The following is a 24,223-nucleotide window of genomic DNA, read 5'->3' on the forward strand; positions in this document are numbered from 1 at the left end:
TGAAAGACTTTAAAATGGCTCCTTTTCAACATTTTGCTAAGGGCCTTGTTTTGTTCTGCCAGAAAATTTGTGATGTAGGCAGATTTTGACACTTGTTCATGAAAGAGGCAGGAATGGTAATTTTTTAAAGGAAAAAACAAGGTTCCAAAGAATATTTTTATCTCTCTGAGAGGATTTTTTCTAGAATATGTCTTTTTGATTTCAAAAGATAACTGAACACTAGACATATTTTTGTATCCGGTTCAAAGGAAGTAGAAAATGAGATGGCTACTGATCTTTAGTATACTATAGAACTGAAAATAGAGTGCTTATTATTTTGGTTTAATTTCTTCCAAATTAAGCTATGGTGAGAAAAAGTTAAGAGTGAATGCTTTACAATTTTTAAAAAATCATGTTTTTAAAAAGTCCAATAAAATAAGTACTGCTTAAATCGGCTTAAGTTGTGCCACCCTCACAAGAAAATTTATTCAGTAAAGACCTTAATGCTTCTACAGTTTTTTTCTAGGAACTTGTCAAGATGGTGTTATGGTTGAGAGTACATTTTCTGAACGTAAGGGTAAAAAGCATTTTCGGGATGTTGTAATTATCCCAAAGCCAAGCAATACAAACCCAGGAAATTTAGAGTTGAGGTTACACTTAAAAGAAATTCAGACATATTGAGATAAAAAATTCACAATTAAGCCACCCAAACACCTTTAACTCTGCCCTTAAATCCATTCAGTATTCAGAGTGAGTGCTTAAATTTGGGGAGGTTATGCTGTATTTTTCATGCAAAGCACAGAGGTTGACTCCCTGCTTTAAATGCATAATGGAACTCTACCTTAACTATTGAGTTGTAGCATTGGTGGCCTGTGATATACAGGAGGTCAGACTATATGTTGGTCTCTTCTGGCATTAAACTCTATGGATACATCTACACTTCACACTAAACCTGGGTCTGTGGGACTGGGTGTTTCGAAACTGTGCCTGAGTGTCCACACTGTGTTGTAAACCTGAGTTTACAATTGCTGGACCCGGATCTCACAGCCGTGTTGCGTCCATACAGCACTATGTAGACCTTCTGACTTGGGTCTGCAGCTTCACCTGTGTCCACACAGCAGAATGACAGGGCTTGGAGTCAGTCACAGTGGGACGCTGATTCTGACCCACCCCTTGCAGGGTCCTATGATCTGGGACCTAAGTGCTTGCTGACCCGAGTCTGATTTGAGCATAGACGGAAAGGGGGCTTGGTCTCAAACCTGAGTCAGAGCCCAGGCTTAATGTGCAGTGTTGACATACTCTAATTGTGACCAGCTCCTCTCTAATATTTTGCTACTAAATCCAGAAGAATATTACATATGTGTGAAGGGAACGTGCAGGTGTGGATTGAATTTAGTGCTGGAGCATTTCCAACACTTGGATCTTTCACCACCATATGTGTGGTTGTGATCAGGAGTCTATAACATTCGTTCCTTCTGGATTTTCCTTCATTCATTCTTGTTTCTAACGAACTCAGTATGGGCTGTGGGCTTTTAAAGCATTTTGACACCTTAGAGGGGAAAGAAGTTTAAAATAATCCAAATAGCTAAACTAGTCCCACTGCTTGGAGGTGTTGCTTGGAGTAAAACTGGTCCATGTTTAGGGAGAGATCAGTAGGCTGTGTACCTGATGCAATTGAAAGCCATCCCCTCCTCTTTCAGATGTATGGGGAACAAGCTACCACGCTACCCATGGACTTTGAAGGAGGTGTTTTTTTGGAATAACTGTTTGCCATATTTTTGCATGGAGGAATCCTCAGTCATAGGATTTCCTACACTGGAAGATACACAGTGTATCTGCCTTTTTAAAGGGGTCCTCGTCAATTCATTAACTAAAGGATGCATTATGGAGCTCTCCACTCTTTGTTCAGGGCTACCTTTCTCTCTTCACCATTGTTTCTCTGCCTGTCAATAATCTGCCACTGGATGATAGGCAGCCTTCAATGAAGCTTCAGTGTTGCTCTGTAATTGGATGCTAAGGAGTTTGTCAATTCTTTCCCACCGCAGAACCTGCTGTTTTCCCAGGAAACGAACTCAATATTGATCTGAATGTCCCATCCTATGTGCTCAGAACAGTGGTAATGAGAGATTTATTCCCCCACTGCCCCCTTAAGATTCCTCCCCTCTGCACTGGAGCAGCAGAGGGAATAAACAGCATAGACGTTGTGCTGTCCTCCTACCTAGGGTGGATTCTCATCAGCTACTTGTAACACAGATTTTAAATGAGACTAGAAAGTTACACTGAAGAATAGAAAAATCCCTGACGAAAAAAGAAATTGGCGGCTTAAAGAAACGTGCTCACTATAGGCCTTGTGGATTTTTCTAAAGACTTGAATTGTTTGCTAGCTTTAAAAAAAAATTTCTCCTCTCCTTTCATTTCTGCCTGAGCCAGCTCTGGCCCATGTGAACCAAGGAGTTGTTGATAGTTGAATGTCTTTTCATAGCACAGCATAAGTTCTCTCTTTCCTGCTCTCGGGTGCATTATATAAGTGATGCAGCCTGTACATGTTAAACAGTTTTTGACCTTTAAACTGAAGGTACAGAAAGGTTATACTAAACCACTACACAAATATTATCTATACACTAGCATGCTCAGCCTAGCAGCACAGAGCAATTACCCCTATCAATCCAACCATTACTTCTAAAAGTGTCAGCTCTGACCTTCCAAAGTTCTCTGGATTCTATTAGTTGTCATTCCAGTTGCTGACATTCTGCCTCATCAATTACTGTGATAAGTGAAAAATATTTTAGTATGCATGTTTTATTTTTGTGCTTGAGACTATGTAAAATACTTGTCAGACTATCAGGAAACGGGCAGAATTGCTGGGCTAGAGCATATTACTGGAGCCTGTGATCTACTCCTGCAACTTCAGAAGGGCCAAATCTGCTTGGTCATTACCTGGTTGGGAGACTTCCAAGAAATGCCTGGCTACTAAAGAAAATGCTGCTGGTGATTCAGTAGGTGGCACTGTTCCTTCCGAGTCACTCTTCAGGCAGTGTCCCAGTGTGGTGTTGTGTAGCTGCTGTGTAAATTTCACAGCACAGGTGTGGAAAAAAGTGATAAGTCACAGAAAGTTAATCAAACAATGTAATTTTTGCTACATCAACGTACACAACATCAGCATACATAAGAACACAACTAAACAAGTGATACGCACAACTGAACCACATTGCCACCTCAGTGGTAGCATGGCTTCTCTCCAATGGGGTGTGGTCTGGCTTCTCCCCCCGGCCGGTGTGTGACCTGGCACAGGGGCACAGCTCCATTCAGATTTGTGTCAGCAGCTCCCCCATCAAGGGACCAGTGGGTCAAATCTGAGTGGCACTGCAACCTTATGTGCCAGGTTGCCATGCCACTCGGTTGGAAGACCCTCTCAAACGGGGGTCCAGTGTAAACGGCCCCTTTTCTCCCCCCCCCCCCCCCCCCCCCCCCCGCTGGCCCTACCTCCCAATTGGTGCACCTGCCAGTGCTACACACCGTTCATAATACGTCCATGGCTGCGGGCTCCACTGTGTGTGTACACAGTTAAACAATTATCAGTACAGATTTGTGTTGACTTCAGCATATGACATGGACTGCATTTTGGAAAGACAATGAAGGGAACACCTAATCAAATGGGTTTTACAGCCATTTCCAAGATTGCGTGGCGTTTATTCACATTCACGATTTCTGTGACCTCCATGACAAAATCGTATCCCTATAAAGGGGTAATTTACATTCTGCCTATTCAACTTACTTCAGTACTTCTCTTTTAAAGGCTCTGTATGCCACAACAGTAGCTACGTTTCGGTGATGAGCAGAGTGATCCCTTTTTTTATACAGATTGTGATAGTTTTGCTTAGATTGTAAAGGTCTTTGGAAGAGAGATGTTATAGAAACGGCAGTCAGTATTATCAGACGCCAAGTTTATTGGATGGCACCGAGAATTTCAAATCATTTATATTAAATCTTAATCTAAAGCAAGAAGACTTGAAATGGCATCATAAAATGAATTAATAAAAGTAAAAATATGACTTGTCTGTGAAAATGCCATGCCATACTTTGAACTGACTAGCAACTGACATTTTTGATCTTTATGAACAAAATAAAGTGTCTTTAACAGAATAAAAAGCCAGTCCATTTTTAGAAGAATAATAAGACAATTCAGGGTGCAGTGACACAACCTAATGTCACCGTATCTTGTTTGGCTGGAAGTATTCTGACTGCCTCATGCCTATAAGACACCTCAAGTAAAAAGAGATTAATCACTTACTGCCTACCTAGGTGTTTTTTCCTTCTCTATCTCAAAGGTCTATTTCACTGTCTATTAAATACTGTGAGATGTTTAGATGGAAGGTTCAATAGTCAGGGGACGGGGGCTGTTGGATGGGGCGGAGGTTTGGGGAGGGGGCAGTCAGGAGACAGGGAGTGGGGGGGTTTGGATAGGGGGTGGAGTCCTGGGGGGGCAGTTAGGGACGGGGCTCCCAGGAGGGGGCGGTCAGGGGGCAGGGGTGTGGATAGGGGTCAGGGCAATCAGGGGACAGGGAACAGGGGGGGCTTAGATAAGGGGTGGGGTCCCGGGGGGCGGTTAGGGGCAGGGGTCCCGGGAGGGGGCAGTCAGGGGACAAGGAGCAGGGGGAGTTGGATAGGTCGGAGGTTCTGAAGGGGACAGTCGGGGTGGGAAGTGAGAGGGGGCAGATATGGGGTGGGGGCCAGGCTGTTTGTGGAGGCACTGCCTTCCCTACCCAGCCGTGCCCTCCATACCATTTCGCAACCCCGATTTGGCCCTCGGGCCAAAAAGTTGCCCACCCCTGATTTACTATAAGGTCTTTGTTCCATAAAATTGCATGGGAGTAAAGTGACACTTTCTCCAACGACTTTTCCACTACTTAGATTTCTTTTCCATTGTCTCAAATACCATGCTATAGATCAGGAGCGGGCAAACTTTTTGGCCCGAGGGCCACATCAGGGTTGCAAAACGGTATGGAGGGCCCCCTGACTACCCCCCTCAGAACCCCCAACCCATCCAACCTTCCCTGCTGCTTGTCCCCTGACTGCCCCCCAGGACCCCACCTGCTATCCAACCTTCTCCTGTTCCCTGTCCCCTGACTGCCCCGCTCCAATCCACACCCCCGCCCCCTCCCGGGACCCGCATCCCTAACTGCTCCCCCAGGACCCCACCCCCTATCCAACCCCCCTAATCTCACCCCCCGGGACCCTCCCATCCAACTTCTCCCCCCCCCCCCCCGCTCCCAGTCTCCTGACCACCCCCTCCCCGAACCTCCGCCCCATCCAACCGCCCCCTGTCCCCTGACTGCCCCCTGGGACCTCCTGCCCCTTATCCAACCCCCCCTCCCTCTTACTATGCCGCTCAGAGCAACAGGACTGGCTTATTGGAAAGCCTGAGCGGTGTCACTGCAGGGAAGGCAGGACAGTGGGGGAGGGGCCAGGGGACGAGCCTCCCCAGCCGGGAGCTCAGGGACCGGGCAGGATGGTCCCGCGGGCCTTAGTTTGCCCACCTCTGATATAGATTGTTACTATGTACTGCGGTCAGATTAAACTCTCATTGAAGCAATTATTTATTTATTTATTTATTTTATTTGTAATACCATAGTTCCTAGGAGCCCTAGTTGTGGACCAGAACCCCATTGTGCTAGGTGTTGTGGAGAAAGACTGTCCGTGCCCCAAAAAGCTTGCAATCTAAGTAGCTTAGCCTGAAATGGACTGCTGGACCTCACTGTATAGTTTGCTGTCTGTGATCACTAGAAGTGAAACATGTTAAAAATACTGTGGCATTCTGTTTTCAGAAAGTGGTAAGTGTGACCACAGAGATCCTCCAGGAAAGTCCTTTTACATATTTAGCTTGTGAACCATGCATGATTTATGTCTGAGCCATGCGTCACAGGAAAACAAAAACTGAAAAAACAGCTAGTATGGGGAATTATCAAAACATGTGGCTACCTCTCTGCTGGGAAAAACATGCCACTTAAAATTACCAGCAGAATTGGGCAGGCAACTTTCAGGCAATACAGAGAAAGAGAGAGGACAATTTCTGACCAGCAGTAGAGTAATAAGACAAATTCCATTAAGAAAAATTACTTAACTGTGAGAGGACAGCAGTGTTAGAGTTCCTGTGTTTTTTTAAAAAAAGGCTTTGAACAAAGAGGGCTTACCTTTGAAAGCCAGGCAACTATAGTAATTACTGAGGTATTTAAAACTATGTAAACCTTCCCACCTCCTAAAAAAGTAAAGGAGAAACAAAGAGATGGAGACTGATACATTGAGGAAATGGTAATAGGATATAGAAATTTCTCAACTCCAAGTCACTGGTTCAAATCGAGCCCAGGTCAGTAGTAACAAAAAGTCCATATCTGAAGTCTGTGGCATCAAAACTACCATCATAATTGATATTAATTGTCCCTTATTTGAGCTTGGCAAGGAGTGAATGGGCTATAAAGATTGAGTTACCCTCTCCCCTCTAGTGGTGATCTTTTCAAGTCACACAGATGAGTCCTATTTCTAGGTCATTCTGGCATCATTCGCTAGCATTAAATTCACTTAAATTATCTGTTGTTTTTTTTTAAATTCAAAGGAAAATGTTAAACATTCATAGTGAACCATTTTATATCTACTAGAATGGATACCATGCTATTGATAGATCTCCAGATAATTCTAACAACACACAAAATATAACTAGAAGTCATTATATATAATTCACTAGGTACTATGCAATGTGACCCTTCAACTATAAGCAATGCTGCATAGCCATGATGGGATTCTTCTCAACATTACATGATACTAGATATTATTGGTATTAGTTACCTGATTGCCACTGACTTTGAAAATCTTCCGCATAATGTACAGTATAAAATGAACGAATTGGTTGCTGTCAGTAAGCATAGATGGCTATGCTTATCTTCAGATTAAAATATAGTATCGCCTAGCTCAGAGGATATATAGCATGGGATGGGATTATTTTTTAAAATTTCTATAGATCAGGGTTGTCAAGAGACCAAACATTATTTTTATTCCATTAAATAGTAAGAGAGCCAACAACTGGCAAATCCTGAAAAGTCTGGCAACCCTAAAATTAGCCCTGTCACAGGCATTGGGTAAAGCATGAGTGTGAATTACATCAACGGCCTCTCCTGCCTGACACATTCTTGGGAATATGCACAGTATTGAAATATCAGAGCATCCTGCTTTCCAGGGCCATATGGATGCCCTGCCAACAGTCAAGATGATTCTTGGAAATAAGCTAACATGTACGTTGATCTTATGGTACTGTTATCTAACTGACAGTTGGAAGTCCATACATACTTTCCATTCTTCAGTGCTTCTAGTGGTTGTCTTTTTAAAATGTATTCAGTATTCTAATAGAAAAAAATTTAAAAGTTCCCCTAAAGGGACAAATATGTAAAACAATGGCCTAATAGATAGTTTCTGAAGTTTCTTTGTCCTAGAGCAGAGGTGGGCAAACTATGGCTTGCAGGCCACATCCGGCCCGCGGGACCGTCATGCCTGGCCCCTGAGCTGCCAGCTGGGGAGGCTCGCCCCAGCCCCTCCCGCACTGTCCCCTCTCCCCTGTAATGATGCTGCCGCGTGGGTAGCGCGGCTTGTGCTTGCCCACCTCCCAGCCCTTCCAGTAAGCCTGTCTTGCCACTCTGAGCAGCATGGTAAGGGGGTGGGGGGAGGGAGGGTTGGATAAGGGGCAGGAGGTCCCGGGGGACAGTGAGGGGACAGGGGGGTGGTTGGATGGGGCAGAGGGTCGGGGAGGGGGGTGGTCAGGAGACAGGGAGGGTTGGATTGGGATGGGATCCCAGGGGGTTGGGGGGTCCCGGGAATGGGGGGGACAGGGAGCAGGGAGGGTTGGATAGGGGGTGGGGTCCTGGGGGGCAGTTAGGGATGGGGGTCCCAGGAGGGGGCGGTCGGGGGCCGGGGTGTGGCTAGGGTTGGGGCAGTCAGGGGCAAGGAACAGTGGGGATTAAGTAGGGGGCGGGGTCCTGGGGGGTCTGGGAGGGGGTGGTCAGGGGACAAGGAGCAGGGAGGGTTGGATGGGTCGGGTGTTCTGAGGGGGGCAGTCGGGGGGTGGGAAGTGAGAGGGGATGGATAGGGGGTGGGGGCCAGGCTGTTTGCGGAAGCAAAGCCTTCCCTACCCTGCCCTCCATACCGTTTTGCAACCCCGATGTGGCCCTCGGGCCAAAAAGTTTGCCCACCCCTGTCCTAGAGGTTAAGTTATTAAAGTAAAAAATCATAAGTATTTTCTCTCTAAAAGATTAAATATCTTATTCAAATTTATATAATTCCTCTCCATCCACATAGATCTCAGATTACATTTTAAAAACTGCACACACTATATCACTGTGTAATTCCTTTGACCACTGCAGATATGCAGCCGCTGCTGGGGTGAAATGTAGCAAGTGTTTAACAGCACAGTACAGCCTATGTAAAAATAACTGTGTGTTCTGGCACAGGTGATTTGGTTTTAATGGGTTTGTCTTTGCATTTTCACAGAGATCCATAATATGGAGTAGAGACATTTCTTTGATTACAGATTATCTTTGGTCAAGCGTTCCCATTCAATGTTATTGATTTGGCGGCTTTATCTTTTGGGGATATTCTCTTGGAGAATAAATGTGTAAAGAAATTGCAAAGAAAAAGACGTATATATTTATGGTATCCCTTCCCAAGCTTTCTGTTGCATGTAAATCTACAGTTTAAGTTTTTTATTCTTCTGATATTCGAAGTTCACTTGAAGTCCCTAGGCCCAGAATGTGACTGAACTGTGTTAAAGCCAGCTGGCTGGCATACCAAGCATAATTGCTTTAACTCAGCTTCTATCTTTAGAGAAGTGCACATCTGAGCAGGAACTGGACCACAGTAGGAAGTTAAGTGTAACCTTGCTAAACATAATAAACAAAACACACACAAAAAAGTAAGTGGGGGAAGGTCATCTTTGCTTCCCTAAAAAGGCACGTTTTTCTGTCTCTACCACAGTTTATTGAACTTTACCATGTGTAATATCACTGCATCAGGCAGAGGTAAAATGCCAAAATTACTTACAACTACACATTGTTGCTTATCATAACTCTGTCCCTTAGTCTGACGCACTCTGTTTGTCCTCAAGGGGAAAGGAAAGAACAGCCTGTTCAGGCGTGTCAAGGGAAACTGGGACGTTCAACTTTCTGCACCTGTTGTCACTAAAAGGCCCAGTAGGGTTACCCTGTGGTGCCATTCAAATGGAGGAAGGGTCAGAAAAATTACTGGAAAATTGTGCTTTGCTCAACATATTTTGTGTGCTCTCTACATACGTCCTGAGCTCTATCTGCTGGCTTTACAGACCCTCTGCTGAACTAAATTACTATTTCAGAGTAACAGCCGTGTTAGTCTGTATTCGCAAAAAGAAAAGGAGTACTTGTGGCACCTTAGAGACGAACCAATTTATTTGAGCATGAGCTTTCGTGAGCTACAGCTCACTTCATCAGATGCATCTGATGAAGTGAGCTGTAGCTCACGAAAGCTTATGCTCAAATAAATTGGTTCGTCTCTAAGGTGCCACAAGTACTCCTTTTCTAAATTACTATTAGCATTTCTTTACAGACCCTCTGCTGAGCTTACTTGCTGTTAACATCTCTGAATAAAAAAGTGAGCTGAGTTCTGGTCTGCCTCGTGCAACGACAGAATTGTCAGCCATGTTCTGACTCCAGAAGTGGAAACGGAAGGAAGCCCAGCTCAATGCTTGTGTCCAAGATTGAGTTTGCAGGGCGGATGACACGAGAACTCAGCTTCGTGACTTTTAGGCTGGGCTGGGCATATGTGGATAGAAAGGTATTGAGAGAAAATAAAAATGAGAGTGATTACAATTATTATTGGTATGACAGTAGTGCCTGGGGGGCCCAAACTGAAATCCAGGCCCCTTTGTTATAATCAATGATAATTATGTTATCATTTAGTTTGAGTTTAGCAGTAGTTGCATTTTACAGATGTGGAGCTGACACACAGACGCTGTGACTTGGTCACACAGGGTCACACCAAGGTCACACAGGAAGTTTGTAGGGGAGCAGAGGCTTGAACCCAAGTCTCTGCCTAGCACCCTAACCATGGACTATCCTCCTTCTCCTGAGCCCCAGCCCATTGCCTTAACTGCACAATCTCTCATTTTCTGACTACAGTCAAACTGTAAGAGGTGTTTTCTTTTGGCTTTATATCACATCTTTCACTGGTATACCAATGTCTAGAAGCCCCTGTCAGTGGATTCCCGACTATCTTACAGATATTCCAAATCGTAGCATTTTTAAAAAACAAAATATAAAAACAGTAACTTAATCACTTCCAAATGTATGTTTGTGATATTTGAACTAAAAAAGTTATCTGCTCTTCTCAAATCACAAGAGGAGTCAGCTGCCTGACAGCCCCATCCCACAAACAGGGAAAGAGGGTCTGGCTGGGACACCGTAGCTAACGGTGTCTTTTCAATATTATTCGTGCATTTTGCAGCATTTCAGGCCGGCCACTCTAGGAAGCAGTATTCCTGGAATAGAAGAAGAAGGGGGGGGATGCCATCCCATATGTATATTTACATCTTATTAGAAAGGCTATTTTTATTCTAATGTTTCATGGTGATGTTACTGTTGTTAGCATTGCTGTCTGCCTTCTTGGGATGCCACAAAGCGTTTCGTTCACTCCACTCAGTTTAAGATTACCCCTCCGAGACCAGAATTAAAAATAACCATTAAAAAAGAGCAAACCAAACTGGTGGTATCAATCATTCTGGTCTTTTTGTTGCCCACAAACTATAGGATGATAAAATAAACTGCATTTTGTACTCATCTAAATTTTGCTTCTGAAATGGAATCTAAATACGTTAAGCACTGTCAATGTTCCCTCTAATTTTTTACATCCATGTGCGGAATGAATTTTGGTTTGTGGAGGTGATGTGTGGTGGGGGTGGGGCTGAGGGGTTTGGAGTGTGGGAGGGGGCTCAGGGCTGGGGCAAAGGGTTGGAGTGTTTGTGGGGGTGAGGGCTCCGGCTGGGGGTGCAGGCTCTGCGGTGGGGGGTGGGGCTAGGAGTGAGGGGTTTTGAGTGCAGGCTGCCCCAAGGCTGTGGTGGGGAGACAGGACTGCAGTACTGCTGTCCAAATATTTGAGGAATGCAACAAACTTCACTAGTTTAAAAAAACATTAGCAAATGTCTGTCTCTGGGATTATATTGCGTGTGTGCTGTTCATATTGCGATGTAGGACTTCAGTCATCCTTATTTCACTGATGCACTAGGAAGTGTGGGCTTGTGTTAAAGCTCTTGGCTAGAACTTGGGAGATCTGGATTCATTTATCAGGTTTGCTAAAGATTCTGTGCTAAGGTAAGTAAATGGCTTAATCTAACTGTGCTTCAATTCCATATATGTAGGTCATATTTCCTTTCTTCTAGCCCTTGTCTTGTCTATATTGCAAGCTCTTTGGGGCAGGCAACTGTTTCTTACATGGTGCATGGGAGGAGGGGCTGTTATTTTGGTCAGGGTCACAAGGAAATACTGTAGTACCGGGGTTTTTTTCTGACTGTATGCTGTCATTTTTTATGATCGTTAACAAGGAAGCTAGAGCACATTCCTGGCAGTGAATGTCAACTGCTATATGATGAGAGGAAATCTCTTTGATGTCATAAAAGATAATTTTATGGGGTTTTGCAAGAAATATGTACTTTGGGTAACTGAGACACAGGTTCTGTCAGTGTGTAAGGAGAGCAACAGGCTGGCTTTTATAACCATTGACTGAGATTATTGTGCTCTCGTCTTCCCCCACCCTCCCTCCAACTCTTAGCTCTTGCCTTAATATAATGAAGAATATCCATTCCTTATAAAAGAATGAGCTGGTGGTGCAGAAAATCATTAAACACTAGCTGCTATTTTGGGCCATTCATCTTCAAGAATGGTCCAAAAATGCTTTGATTGTCCACTGATACTGTAATGAAGACACATGGGATCTTGGCAACAAGTATATATAAAGTGGATATATTTGCACCATATAGCAAGAAGCAGGGAGTGGGGAAGGGGATTAACACTTGATGTTAATGTAAGAAAAAACCTGAAAAGGTTTCCGGGTCAGTGTATGTATATGGACTATTCATAATGTCAGTGCTATTACATCAACTTTTTCTGAACATCTCTGGCTAACCAATGGTGTATTTGGCTCCTTTATGCTTTCTCTTCATTATTTTCATCCTCTTTTCAACTGTCTCAAGCCCTTGGACTGTCCCTGTACTCAATAAAGTCCATGTCTCAGGAAGCCATAATTTAAATTTTTTTTTGTAATAGTCAGCACCCCCCTGGATTATAAATACCTATTGGAAAACAATTTTTGTGCTGTGTAACTGATAACTTGAAAGATTTTTTAAAAAAATAAAACTCCAAGCTACCCAACACCACTGTTTTATTTAGGATACGTACAAGAGTGTGTGGTGTGTACACACCTGAATCAGTGGTTACATAGGTTTCAGAGTAGCAGCTGTGTTAGTTTGTATTCACAAAAAGAAAAGGAGGACTTGTGGCACCTTAGAGACTAAGAAATTTATTTGAGCATAAGCTTTCGTGAGCTACGGCTCACTTCATCGGATGCAACATAGTGATTTCTCTTCCCAGAATTGTACTAATAAAATTGATGACACAGCCATGAAGACAAGGAAGTAAACAAAACTAGTGCTACTTTCAAATTCCTTTAGAAACACATGATCAAACAATCCTGCCTGGGAAAGAATACTCTGATAGATGATTCCTGGAGGATTTAATAGGAATTAAAACTATCAGGTTCTATAGAAATCACTCTAGACAACCTACAGGGTTTATTGGGGGATCAAATCTTGTAATAGAATTTTTAAAGTAACCTATGGTATTCTATAGCAGGAATCTCATTCTCTATTAAGTTCTGTTGTAAGGATTTTGCATAATGGTAAATTAAAGAAGGGAGAACTTTAACACTAGTAGTCTGTTGTCAAAATTCTTTAAGCAGGTGGTTGTAGATTAGTGTAATCATACATCAGGTCTAATGCACTAAAAGTCTTCTAAATAAATAAATCTTCTAGACCACACCAGAAATGTTTGGAATGGCTCTAAGGTTCATAAACATATCAATATGTTTTTATAAGAATCTGAAATTAATGAGTGAGATTTTACCCCATACTACCGAGGCATTCCAGGGCAAGCTAGGGTCAAGGGAAGGTTTTAACTCTTGGTTTCCTTGCCTTTTGTAGATTTAAGACTGACTCCAAATAGCTGTTTCTGTGTTAATTATGTAAGGTTCTTAGAGTGTTTCATTATCAGGTAGTGAATACAATTGCAGTGTGTGATTGCAGACTGTGATGCAGTGTGCATAATTTATATTCCCAACTGCACTTGCATACAAGCCAGTGAAGAATATAATAATGTTGAAAATCACTGCAGCTCATAGCTTCTCCAATGTAAGTGAAAGCCTGTAATCTTAGGTGTTTGCATTCATAAACCAGTCGGAGAACACTTCAGTCTCTCTGGTCACTCGATTTCTGACCTAAAAGTGGCTATTCTTCAACAAAAAGACTTCAGAAACAGACTCCAATGAGAGACTGCTGAATTGGAATTAATTTGCAAATTGGATACAATTAACTTAGGCTTGAATAGAGACTGGGAGTGATTGAGTCATTACACAAAGTAAAACTATTTCCCCTTGTTTATTTACACACACACACACACACACACACACACCCACTGTTCCTCAGATGTTCTTGTTAACTGCTGGAAATGGCCCACCTTGATTATCACTACAAAAGGTTTTCTTCCCCTCTTCCCCCCCCCCCCCCGCCCCCACTGGTAATAGCTCATCTTAAGTGATCACTCTCCTTACAGTGTGCATGATAACACCCATTTTTTCATGTTCTGTGTGTATATAAATCTCCTCACTGTATTTTCCACTTTATGCATCCGATGAAGTGAGCTGTAGCTCATGAAAGCTTATGCTCAAATAAATTGGTTAGTCTCTCAGGTGCCACTAGTACTCCATTTCTTTTTGCAAATATAGACTAACACGGCTGCTACTCTGAAACCTGCATTTAATGAGTATGTTTGTGATTGTTATCAGGAGATCCTTGCATAGAGCGTAGTCTGTAAGCTCATAGTAGAAACTATGGAACTACCTGCAAGCTTGGGATATAGTGCCCTGAATGAGGATATACCTGATATTGAACAAATACATTTGGGCCAGGATCCTACCCATTTGTGATCAGTGGGTTGCTCAAAGTTATAGTGTGCCAGCACAAGGGGGAGTGGATGCTGCTCCTGGGTATAAGTGAAGTGAAGTGCTGGGCATTGTCTTTTATTCTGTGCAGTATGAAATCTTGCATCCCTTCTCTTGCAAGTACACAGTATGAAAATGGGGCAGGGCACGAGCAGAGAGTGGGAGTTTCTGAAGAGATACAGGTTTAAGCTTGATCCTCCTCTTATTAATGAGACCATAGCTCTGAACTCCTCTGTAGTCTATTAAGCATGAGTAATTATTTTGTCTTCACAGAAGTGCTCTCATTAATGCAGGATCAGGTTCCCCCTGCACACACTATTAGAGCTGACTGGACCTGAGGATAACAATTCTGTTTCATAGGAACTTTCAAGATTTTAAAACTTAGTTTTGCCAAAAATGTTCCAACCGACTCTGCTTTCTATACAAGTCACCATTTTTTATGCCTCTTGTGCTTGGATGGAACACCAAGCCTTTGATGTTAACCACAGATCCAAGCCTCAGGTGGCTTAATATTTTGTATCCCTATAATGGGGTTCATTTGTCAATATCCCAGCACATATACAACAGCACGTTGTCTAAACATTCATTCTACTTTTCCCCCAGCCATAAATCAGTATCAATATTTTGTGAATTCCAGTGGGGATGCAATTATGTAACAAAAGGTAGCTGCTAATACTGGGAAGTGAATTTCATCCTGTACTTTCCACATGATTGCATTGTCTCACCAGGTCTCCATGTAACAGCAATGTGTTGCAGATAATGAAAAGATCAATAAATATTCCTGAAAGCACCATCATCTTGGAGAAGACCCTGAGATGGCCTATTTAATAGTTATAAAAGAACTTTGTTTAGGTGTTGTCGATTTGTATAAAAGATCAGCATTTTCACCAGTAGAGAAAACTTAACTCTCTGCTGAACTAAGTGATGCCAGTAAACAAATTAAACTCACGATCAGTGGAGTAGACTGACCACTTCCTCTTTCTAATTGTGGCTGAATTCCCTGCAGCCTCATATGGAGGTATATCTGAATCTGGTGAAATGATACCTATTTAGCACTGTAATTTAAACAGAGTTACTGGTACTGGCTAGAAGAGCTGTGTGAATCCTCGTCCTTTTGGTTGGCAGAGGTTTGTGCCAGCATTTTATCTGGCTTTATCCTGCTCTTTCTTCCCCCTCCTGCCCCAAGTTCAGCTTTGAGTTTTGGTTTCACAAAATCTGAGTGAAAGAACCTAAAATGTGAGAGATTTGTATCCAAACTAAACAACTTTGCACAAATTTTGTGTGGAACCTTAAATCTGGCCAGGCTTGTGAACTTCAGGGACCCTTTTGATGAACCTGTCTGAATTTGAAGTTTGTAATGAAACCTAAAGTTGGGCAAGGTTCACTTGGTTTCAGATGATGTTGTTGTTAATATTTTTCACAGACCTATCTATCAACCATGGTTTTGTGCACAAGGTTAACATATGCTCATACACATGTGCTTGCTTGCTGCTTTCTCTGCTTACTATGAATAGTGCAAATTTCCATCAAGCCAAATAATAATAAGTAATAAGCATTTCCATTTAAATCCCCTACGTTATCCTTGGTTAAAAGCAACCCATTTTTGTCACAGCACATTTTTTAGTCTGTTTTTCAGATCCAGTTGAAGTGACAGTCTGCTACATCCTACATAAGCCGTGTTAGTAATTAAAGGCAGCTGATTTTAAGAGGAATCTTGCTAGCTTGCCAAATGTCATTTATTATTGTTGCTAGGTGAAAGCCCATGGTGCTGAACGGGTGGAATTTGTAAAATGTAAAAAAAAAAAAAAAAGGGGGGGGGGGGGAGCTGAGAAATTAAAAATTGGATAGTAACAGTCTGAGAGTCCCAGTGACGATTGACCCTGGTGATATTCTAAACAAAAAGCTCTCAGCCATGCTTGTAGCTGTTTCCATTGCTTCACACTGATTCAACAGGCATTCTAGGCTTTGGAGTGACACTCCTGGAAACATCTATAGATTATGAATAATAATTTTATTTTGGTAGCACCCAAATGAAGTCAAGACCCCTTTGTGTGAAACACTGTAAAACACATATTGAGAGAGTTCCTGCACTAAATGCATAAAATCTAAATAGAGAAGACAAGTAGGAGAAAATAAGTGTAATTCCCATTTATTGATGGGGAAACTGAGGCATAGAAAGATTAAGTGATTTGACCAGGGTAATACAGGAAATCTGTGGTATAGCCGAGAATTGAACTTGGATCTCCGGAGTCCCTCCATTGGCTTAACCACAAGACCATCCTCCTTCTATGTTTCTCTATTAAAAAACTTTGAGTAAACATCAGTGGCTTATGTACATGTCCTGTACAGACTAACTGCATAGTCCAAGGCTATCCCCTTGCCTTCCTATCCTGCTTTGTAAACTTATTATGTTTTTTGCATGGCTAAGCATATATATATATATATATACACACACGCATACTCACACACCACTGATTTCTTTGTCCAGAATAAGTTGTTAGAACTGAACTGGTCAGAGAGTCACATGAATAACCCCTCCATCTTGTGCAATATTCCTGCCTTGGACATGATCTTTCACTTTGTCCAGTTATGAGAAGCTCTCATAAAGAGAAACGAAATGGAACTACTATCAGCTGTGCACCCAAAGTGGCAGCTCTGTTGTCTAACAATGCGTCTTGCGGGAGCTAACTGAGGAACTGAGTCGGTGATAATGACCTCATGCAGGTTAAAATGAGGAGTTCCCCTGCCCTTTCCTGTTAAAGGAAATGTCTCATTTCACAAGGCTCCCATCATGTAAATGAGACTGAAACATGTAGGACATTATACTCTGTATTAGTGATCTGATCTCCAAGTGTTTCCTTTTTATGGGATGGGAGAAAATATTAAATTTGGGACTGGAATGATGACCTCTACATCTAGCAGCTGCTGTCAGGAAAAGTCTGCTTGCAACTGCAAACAATTGCCTGCCGTTTAAAAGTTTGATGCAGTGAATTAGACTATTGTCCTGCTAAGTATTAGGGAAACATTCTTCTTAGTTTAAACTGACATTAAGAAACTTGCATAGTTTCAAATAACATTGAGAGCCAGATTTTCAAGCCGAGTGCAATAATGTGTGTGGACCAGCATCTTCCACACACAAACTTGCACTTGTACATGCAAACTGGGCACTTGTCTCTAACTTTCCAATTACAAAGGCTGATGTACTCTTTGAGCCTTCTGAAAATTACACCCTACAGGTCTGACGCAAATGTGTGTAGTAGGTATTATCTACCCCTCCAGAGCATCAGACGGCATTCTGTATTTTGTGTACTTCAGTTCCTGAACTTCACTTAGCAAATGAAGGGCAGTTTGGACTCACTTTAAATTTTCTAGTTTTTGATGACTTGAGCTCTCAGACCTTGATGATTTAAAAAATTTCTTTGATGATTGTATCTAGGACCCTCCCTTCCATTCAGACAGGTTACTTTGTTTTGCATGGTCTAAAGCACTGCATTAAAATATGGTGAATGCAGAACGTACAATTTATTAACCCAATCCTGAAAATTGTTACTGTAGCAGTAAGAATAAGGATTCAGAGTAGCAGCCGTGTTAGTCTGTATTCACAAAAAGAAAAGGAGTACTTGTGGCACCTTAGAGACTAACAAATTTATTTGAGCATGAGCTTTCGTGAGCTTCCGATGAAGTGAGCTGTAGCTCATGGAAGTTTATGCTCAGATAAATTTGTTAGTCTCTAAGGTGCCACAAGTACTCCTTTTCTTTTTAGTAAGAATAAGGGTTATTCACCAAAGGATTTGCAGGTTCAGACCCTGTCTATGCAAGCTAATTCTGGGAGCTTCATGGTATTGCCCATGGGATTTGTGAAAGCTTTTAGTGTAATTGCTGTTATAACTTTGTCCTTACAGTGGCCAGTTTGCAATAGTGAAGAAATGCAGAGAGAAAAGCACTGGAGTGGAATATGCTGCCAAATTCATTAAGAAGCGTCAGAGCCGGGCCAGCCGCCGGGGGGTGAGACGTGAGGAAATTGAGCGGGAGGTGAACATTCTGCAGCAGATCCTGCATGCCAACATCATCAAGCTGCACGACGTCTATGAGAACAGGACAGATATGGTCCTTATCCTCGAGCTGTGAGTAGAGTGATTTCCTATCCTCCGCTGTAGGATGAGGCAAATGGGAACAGGAAAGAGCTGTGGAGGCCTCCTGAGCACAGGAGTGTTCTTAAAATGGAACTGCTTGGCCATAGGGCTAGAGAAACCAACAGCAGACCTAGGCAGAAAAATAGAATGAGGTCACCAGTAAACAGCCTCCCCTGAATAAATCAGCACACGCTCTAGAGACAGATGTGCCTGTTAGTCCTCTCGGGTCACTGCTGCAAAACCATGGAGTCCTGTTGGTTTGTGAACATAGAGATTACCTAATGTTTGCTCACTGCTGGCCTAACACGTACATTTAGAGGAAGTGCAAGTATCTCTAACAGGGTCCAGTTTCTTCATTTCCTCTCCTGCTCTGCCCACCCCAAGAAACATCCAATGTTCATCCACCCCTCAAATGCTCTGCATCCTCTTGAGGCTCTACAAAAGAAAACTTTAGTTTACAGCTGATGCCTCGAGCCCTAGAGCTCTGATGGCTCTGGGGCACTAAGCATTGCCTGGCACTGTTCTCGCCTCCCTAGCACCAGCTCTGCCTTCACTCTTTTCACTCGTGGAGTTGAGAATGGGTGAGCCGGTGACGGGAATCTGATTATAGACAAATGTGTCTGCTTCTCCCTTGGTTGGAGAGTTGGGGGCGGGGAAGGAGGGAGGAAGTTAATTGTGGGTATGGTGGGAGTTGAAGCATGGAGGAAGGCACATGTTCTAAACCTGTCAGAATTGTTAGGGAGACAGGCAGAAGTTTGGACCAGTTTGTAATGTTCTCCAACCTGTTAGCCCATCCCTTATTAAGGTTTTACACAGTAGTAATATAATCCCAGCCCTGTCCCCAGTACACACTTGGTACTGTGTTTGTAGCCCATTGCTGACTGGTTTGATAAGGCTGAGCTTATTGTAGTGCCCCAGGTAGCACTGTGTCACTTGCCTTATCTGGCTTTTTTTTAATTAGATGATTCTTTCAAAGGTTTCTTAAAGCAGAATTGTCTAATAAACAAATAATCTCAAAGATTATAAGGAACCCAATGGACCGGGGTAAAGCAAGGATCTGTTGTATTAATTTAGATGAAATAAAGGTGCCCAAATAGTCAAAAATGTTAACATGATCCTGGTATTGTCCAACATTAAACAGTTTTAAACAAGGTTCAGGGTTGGGTACACAGAGACCTCAGCCTGCTTAATACCATGGCAAAAACATTATTAGAAATCCTCTTTAACCTTTTATTAAAGATACAAGAAAGAAAAACAGAAAGAAAAAGCATTTGAAATGTAAAGCATTAAATAACTATTTCATTTAACACCATCCCATGTTCCTTTTTCTGTTAGCTGTAGAGAGTCTTTAGAGGGGAAAAATCCTTGTCTGACAGTGGTGTTAAAGACAGTGGTAACTGTCCTTTTGTGGGGAAAAAAGAAGGTAATTGAGATGGGCTGGAACTGCTGCTGCTGCTGTTAAAGTCTAGTCCAGTCTCCTAGAAGGCAAAAGAAGACAAACACACACGAAAGGGGAGAAAAAAGAACAGCAAAGACAGAAAATGCAACTTCTGTCTCTGATGTTAACTTTCACTTGCAAGTTTGCTGCTGGAGAAAGACAGACACAGCACCCGGTCTTATTATGCACTTCGAGACCTGGCAAACTTGTACTGGTATCGGACTGTTTCGGGCATTTGTTTTAGCTGTCTTTTTGGTCACAGGCTTGCAGTAATGTTGCAAAATTTGCAGTCTTGGCCAGCTAAGCTAGACTTGTAATAGGCAGAAGGAAGAAGGAGAAGGATAGGAAAGAGAAGAAAGAAATTGGGGAAGGAAAAGAACCCACTGGAAGAGAGAGCCAGGGATGGGGAACTAAAGGGTATTGCAAAAATAGCCCATTGGCTACTGCCTGTAGCAAAAATCCCCCACGACTGGAGACGGGACACTAGATGGAGAGGGCTCTGAGTTACTACAGAGAATTCTTTCCCAGGTGTCTGGCTGGTGGGTCCTCTCCAATACTCAGGGTCTAACTGATCGCCATATTTGGGGTCAGTAAGGAATTTTGCCCTGGAGCTGGTTTGGCAGAGAACCTGGTGGGGGGGAGGGTTTACCTTCCTCTGCACTTGCAGGTTTAAACTAGTGTAAAAGGCGGATCATGATTTGAGGACTTAAGTAACTCAGCCAGAGGTTAGGGGTCTATTACAGGAGTGGGTGGGTGAGGTCTGTGGCCTGCAATATGCAGGAGGTCAGACGAGATGATCACAGTACTCCTTTCTGAACTTAAAGTCCATGAGTCCGTAGCAGTGAGTCTCAAAGCCCAGGTCAACTGACTCAGCCTCTCAAGGTTTGTGCTACAAGGCTAAAAATAGCAGTGTAGAAGTTCTGGAGCCTGGGCTTTGAAACTGGTGAGGGGGTGGATCTCAGAGCCTGTAGTCCAAGCCCAAACATTCACACTAATATTTTAGCTCTGTAGCATGAGCCCCACAAGCCCAAGTCAGTTAACCTGGTCTCTGAGACTTGCTACAGTGGTTCTTTTATTTTGCATTGTTGTCATAGTGTCAGTCCCAGCTGGTGTTCAGGAATTAGCCGGAGCAGTGCTCATCTGGCTCCCTCTTTCTGGCCTGGAGTGGTCAGAACATCTCTCAAGATTAGAACAAAGGTCCAGGGTCCCAGGAAATGGTGGGGGTGGCAGCCATGATGGTGACGCTCATTCCTCCTCCTCTTTTCAGTCAGCCAGTGTCATGGTAGCCAACTTTTCCCTCCAAAATATCTTTCTGAGGATCCCAAAAGGGAATGATGGGCAGGATAGCCCATCCTCTCATTGTTTTGTTCATCAGTAAGGCCTAGCTTCTGACACACCAATTTTGATCCGTTAATTTCTGGTCCCATGCTTCTCTGGTTTACCAGGCATGGTCTTAACGCAGTCCTTGAATTATATCTGTAGGCCTTCTTGTATAGGCTAATTAAGTTTCTTTGTCTCCCTTTTGTACTTTTTCCCATCAAAATGTATTGTTATAAGTCATTGTGTCATTTACTAAATGTTCGTTCACTCCTTACAGTAGAACTCACAATTAGGGCAAATGGGTAGGCCCAGTCATTACAACAGATCCTGTTTGCATGCATCCCTTAAATGAACTGATCAGATGATATGCACCGCAGAGCCAACAGTATGCAGATAGCATATAACTCCTTATCTTTCACCATGTATGACCACACCAGTACCACCAAGACAGCCCCATGCTTTAGGATGAGATCAGCTTATTGATGAAGAACCGCTGGTTGAAGCTGAGCCACAACAAGACAGAGGTGATGCTGGTGGGCATATGAAAGCATTCTGAAGAGGTTTGCAGCCACAATGCAGTCAACTTTAGCTGAAGGGTCACACCCACAATTGGTCAATTCAGTCCATAGTTTAAGAGTACTCCTGTATTCCTTGCTGAAACTAAATTCTTGCATAGCAGCATCTGAGAGTAACACTTAATACCATCTAGTTGGCTAAGAGAGTCTGTCCCATCCTGGAGAATGATAACCTGGCCTCAGTTATTCATGCCTTAGTCACTTCTTGGCTGGATTACAGCAATGCGATATATCTGGGCATGAAGCCATCAGCAATTAGGAAACTCCAACAAGTACAGAACGCTGCAGCATGTCTCCTCAGCAACTCAGACTCTCACAAGCACCTCAAAACTGTCCTCTGTTCTATATTGACACTTCTCAAAGAATATTAAGTCAAGTTTAAGGTGTCTGTCCTTATTTTCAAGGAGACAATTAGATGCCTTAACTATTTTACGGCCTAATTCTGCATCGCCTCCAGTGTATCACATGCGTGTGGCTTTGGAGTCAAATCCTTGGGTAAACTGCTGCAGTGTGTCTGAAGTTTAACCTGATGAAGAATCAAGGACAATAGAATTGCTGTGAAATCCTATTAATAAGTAAAGCTGGTCTCCCATGATGCATTGTGATGATTCAACTAGAGGACAGACTGCAGTGCATCTTGGGAGCTGTAGTCCTGCCAGGGAGCCTGGCCAATAGAGGAAAATGGAGAGCATAAGGTGCCTGCACTAAAGCTCTCATGATGCACTGCAACAACTCCAGCAAACACCAATTTGATGTTGAAGTGACCCAAAACAAAATATTTTGTTTAGATTTTTCCACAAAAAAATTTGATTTTGCAGAAATTGCATTTTCAATTGAAAACTGCCAATGAGCTCGATTTAATTAGCCTTTTGTGGTGCTCTGCCCCACCGTGTGGCAGACCTGTGTACAGTGTGACATGTACTTTTGCTCCTTGAGTCAGCAGGAGCTGGTAGTGCTGCAGAGAAAGTGTCTCTGGCCAATGAATGGGAACGCCTGTGTCTGACTGGGGTACAGGTGAGGATGAAGGTAATGGGCAAAAGAGGTTGTGGTTGTTTCTGTCCTTAGCCAGAAGGATAATATCCAGAACAGCAGGGGGGAAATGCAGATCCTTAGGGTTCTGCAGCTTCCTCACACAAACAACCTCCTCCCCCAAGAACCAGTTGCACAGATTGTGTAGAACGTACTCTTCATCTAGTGTGTGACCTAAAAGGAAAGAATGGTTTGCAAAACAAGGCTAAGCATCATCTGGCTTCAGATTTTGCTTTTTAATGCAGACCAGTTTGTGCTGTTTAAAAGGACTGAAAACAATTTGACTTCTTCACCTGCTTCTTGGCTTGGATAACAACAAACTTTTACTTGTGTGTCTGTATGCTTTACCAATGTACAGCAGCGGCAGGCTGGCGGTGCGCTTGGGAATCCTGTTAACAAAGCCTTGAGTGGGAAGCATTCATGTGGCATGGCTTAGAACTCTGAGTTTGCATTCAGGGAGTTGCCTTTATGTGTAAGGTTAATCATAATGTCATCAGCAATCCCTCGATGTAAGGTTAATACTGCTGACAATAACGGAGTGCGAAAATCCCTCTCATGGGATTTTATTCATTAAAGAATTGTCATTTTAATGGGGTTCGTTCAGGATAGTATCAAAATTCCTAGTTCCAACAGTAACCAATAAATAACCAATAAATTAGCTGTACATCTTCTGATCCAGTGGCACTTAGGACCTTCCCAATATTAGGGGCTTTATCTTATGTACGCAGCTTAGCCCCCTGAGTCCCGCTCCCCGGAAAAGTGTCCCAATTTTTCACACTTGCAATCTGGTCCCCCTAGTGGTGCTTTACCCATTGATCTAGAAATACTTCTCCCAAGGCAACATCTCTGGATACAAAATGACAGCGGGATCCAGCCAGCTATTTCTATCACTGCATTGCCCTTCCTACACCAATGGAAAATGAGTCCAAACAGTTGATGTAGCCCCATTTTGTAGATGGGTTGGGTGGTACTGTATGCCTTTCTATGACACACATTCTTCTGCCCACGTTAATTTCTGCTTCCCAGTGACTTTGTCACTGTATGTGTGACAATTTGAAACTGAAATGCCTCGGCTTCCTGGCCTTAGATTATAAACTCTGCAGGGCTAGGAACTTGTCTTACACTGTGTGTGAGGTGCCAGGTAATATTACAGTGCTCCAGGAATGATTAAGTTGTTTGGGTTATATACTTGGGCTGGGTAGGTGGGTGGTTTGGTTTGTGAAGCTGGTAGTAATCTCAAGGTGAGCACCACAGACATGCAAATAAATGTCAACATAAGGGATTTCCTTCCCTTTGTATAGCACAAAACAGGGCAGGGAGAGAGGTGAGGAAGACCATGTAGAGGAGAAATGTCCTTCCACAGCCACGCCACGGGAGCTCAGTTTTTGTAGCAATGGGGAGGACTTGGGCATTCACTACTTGGTACAGCATGTCCGCCCCTCCAACCCAGTCTGGGCAATGTAACACGTAAT

General features: G+C 43.0%; 1 protein-coding gene across 3 annotated transcripts in view; it reads left to right on the forward strand.

Annotated features, from left to right (window-relative positions):
* The window catches only part of DAPK2 (death associated protein kinase 2), a 90,734-nt gene that overhangs the window by 26,383 nt on the left and 40,128 nt on the right, over window positions 1–24,223 (forward strand). For all 3 annotated transcript variants that reach the window (XM_048867342.2, XM_048867343.2, XM_048867341.2), the window contains exon 3: window positions 18,159–18,380. In XM_048867342.2, coding sequence (XP_048723299.1) covers window positions 18,159–18,380 — 222 coding nt within the window. The remainder of the gene's footprint in view (window positions 1–18,158; window positions 18,381–24,223) is intronic.

This window comes from Caretta caretta, chromosome 10, assembly GCF_965140235.1.
Source record: "Caretta caretta isolate rCarCar2 chromosome 10, rCarCar1.hap1, whole genome shotgun sequence".
Classification (NCBI taxonomy): domain Eukaryota; kingdom Metazoa; phylum Chordata; order Testudines; family Cheloniidae; genus Caretta; species Caretta caretta.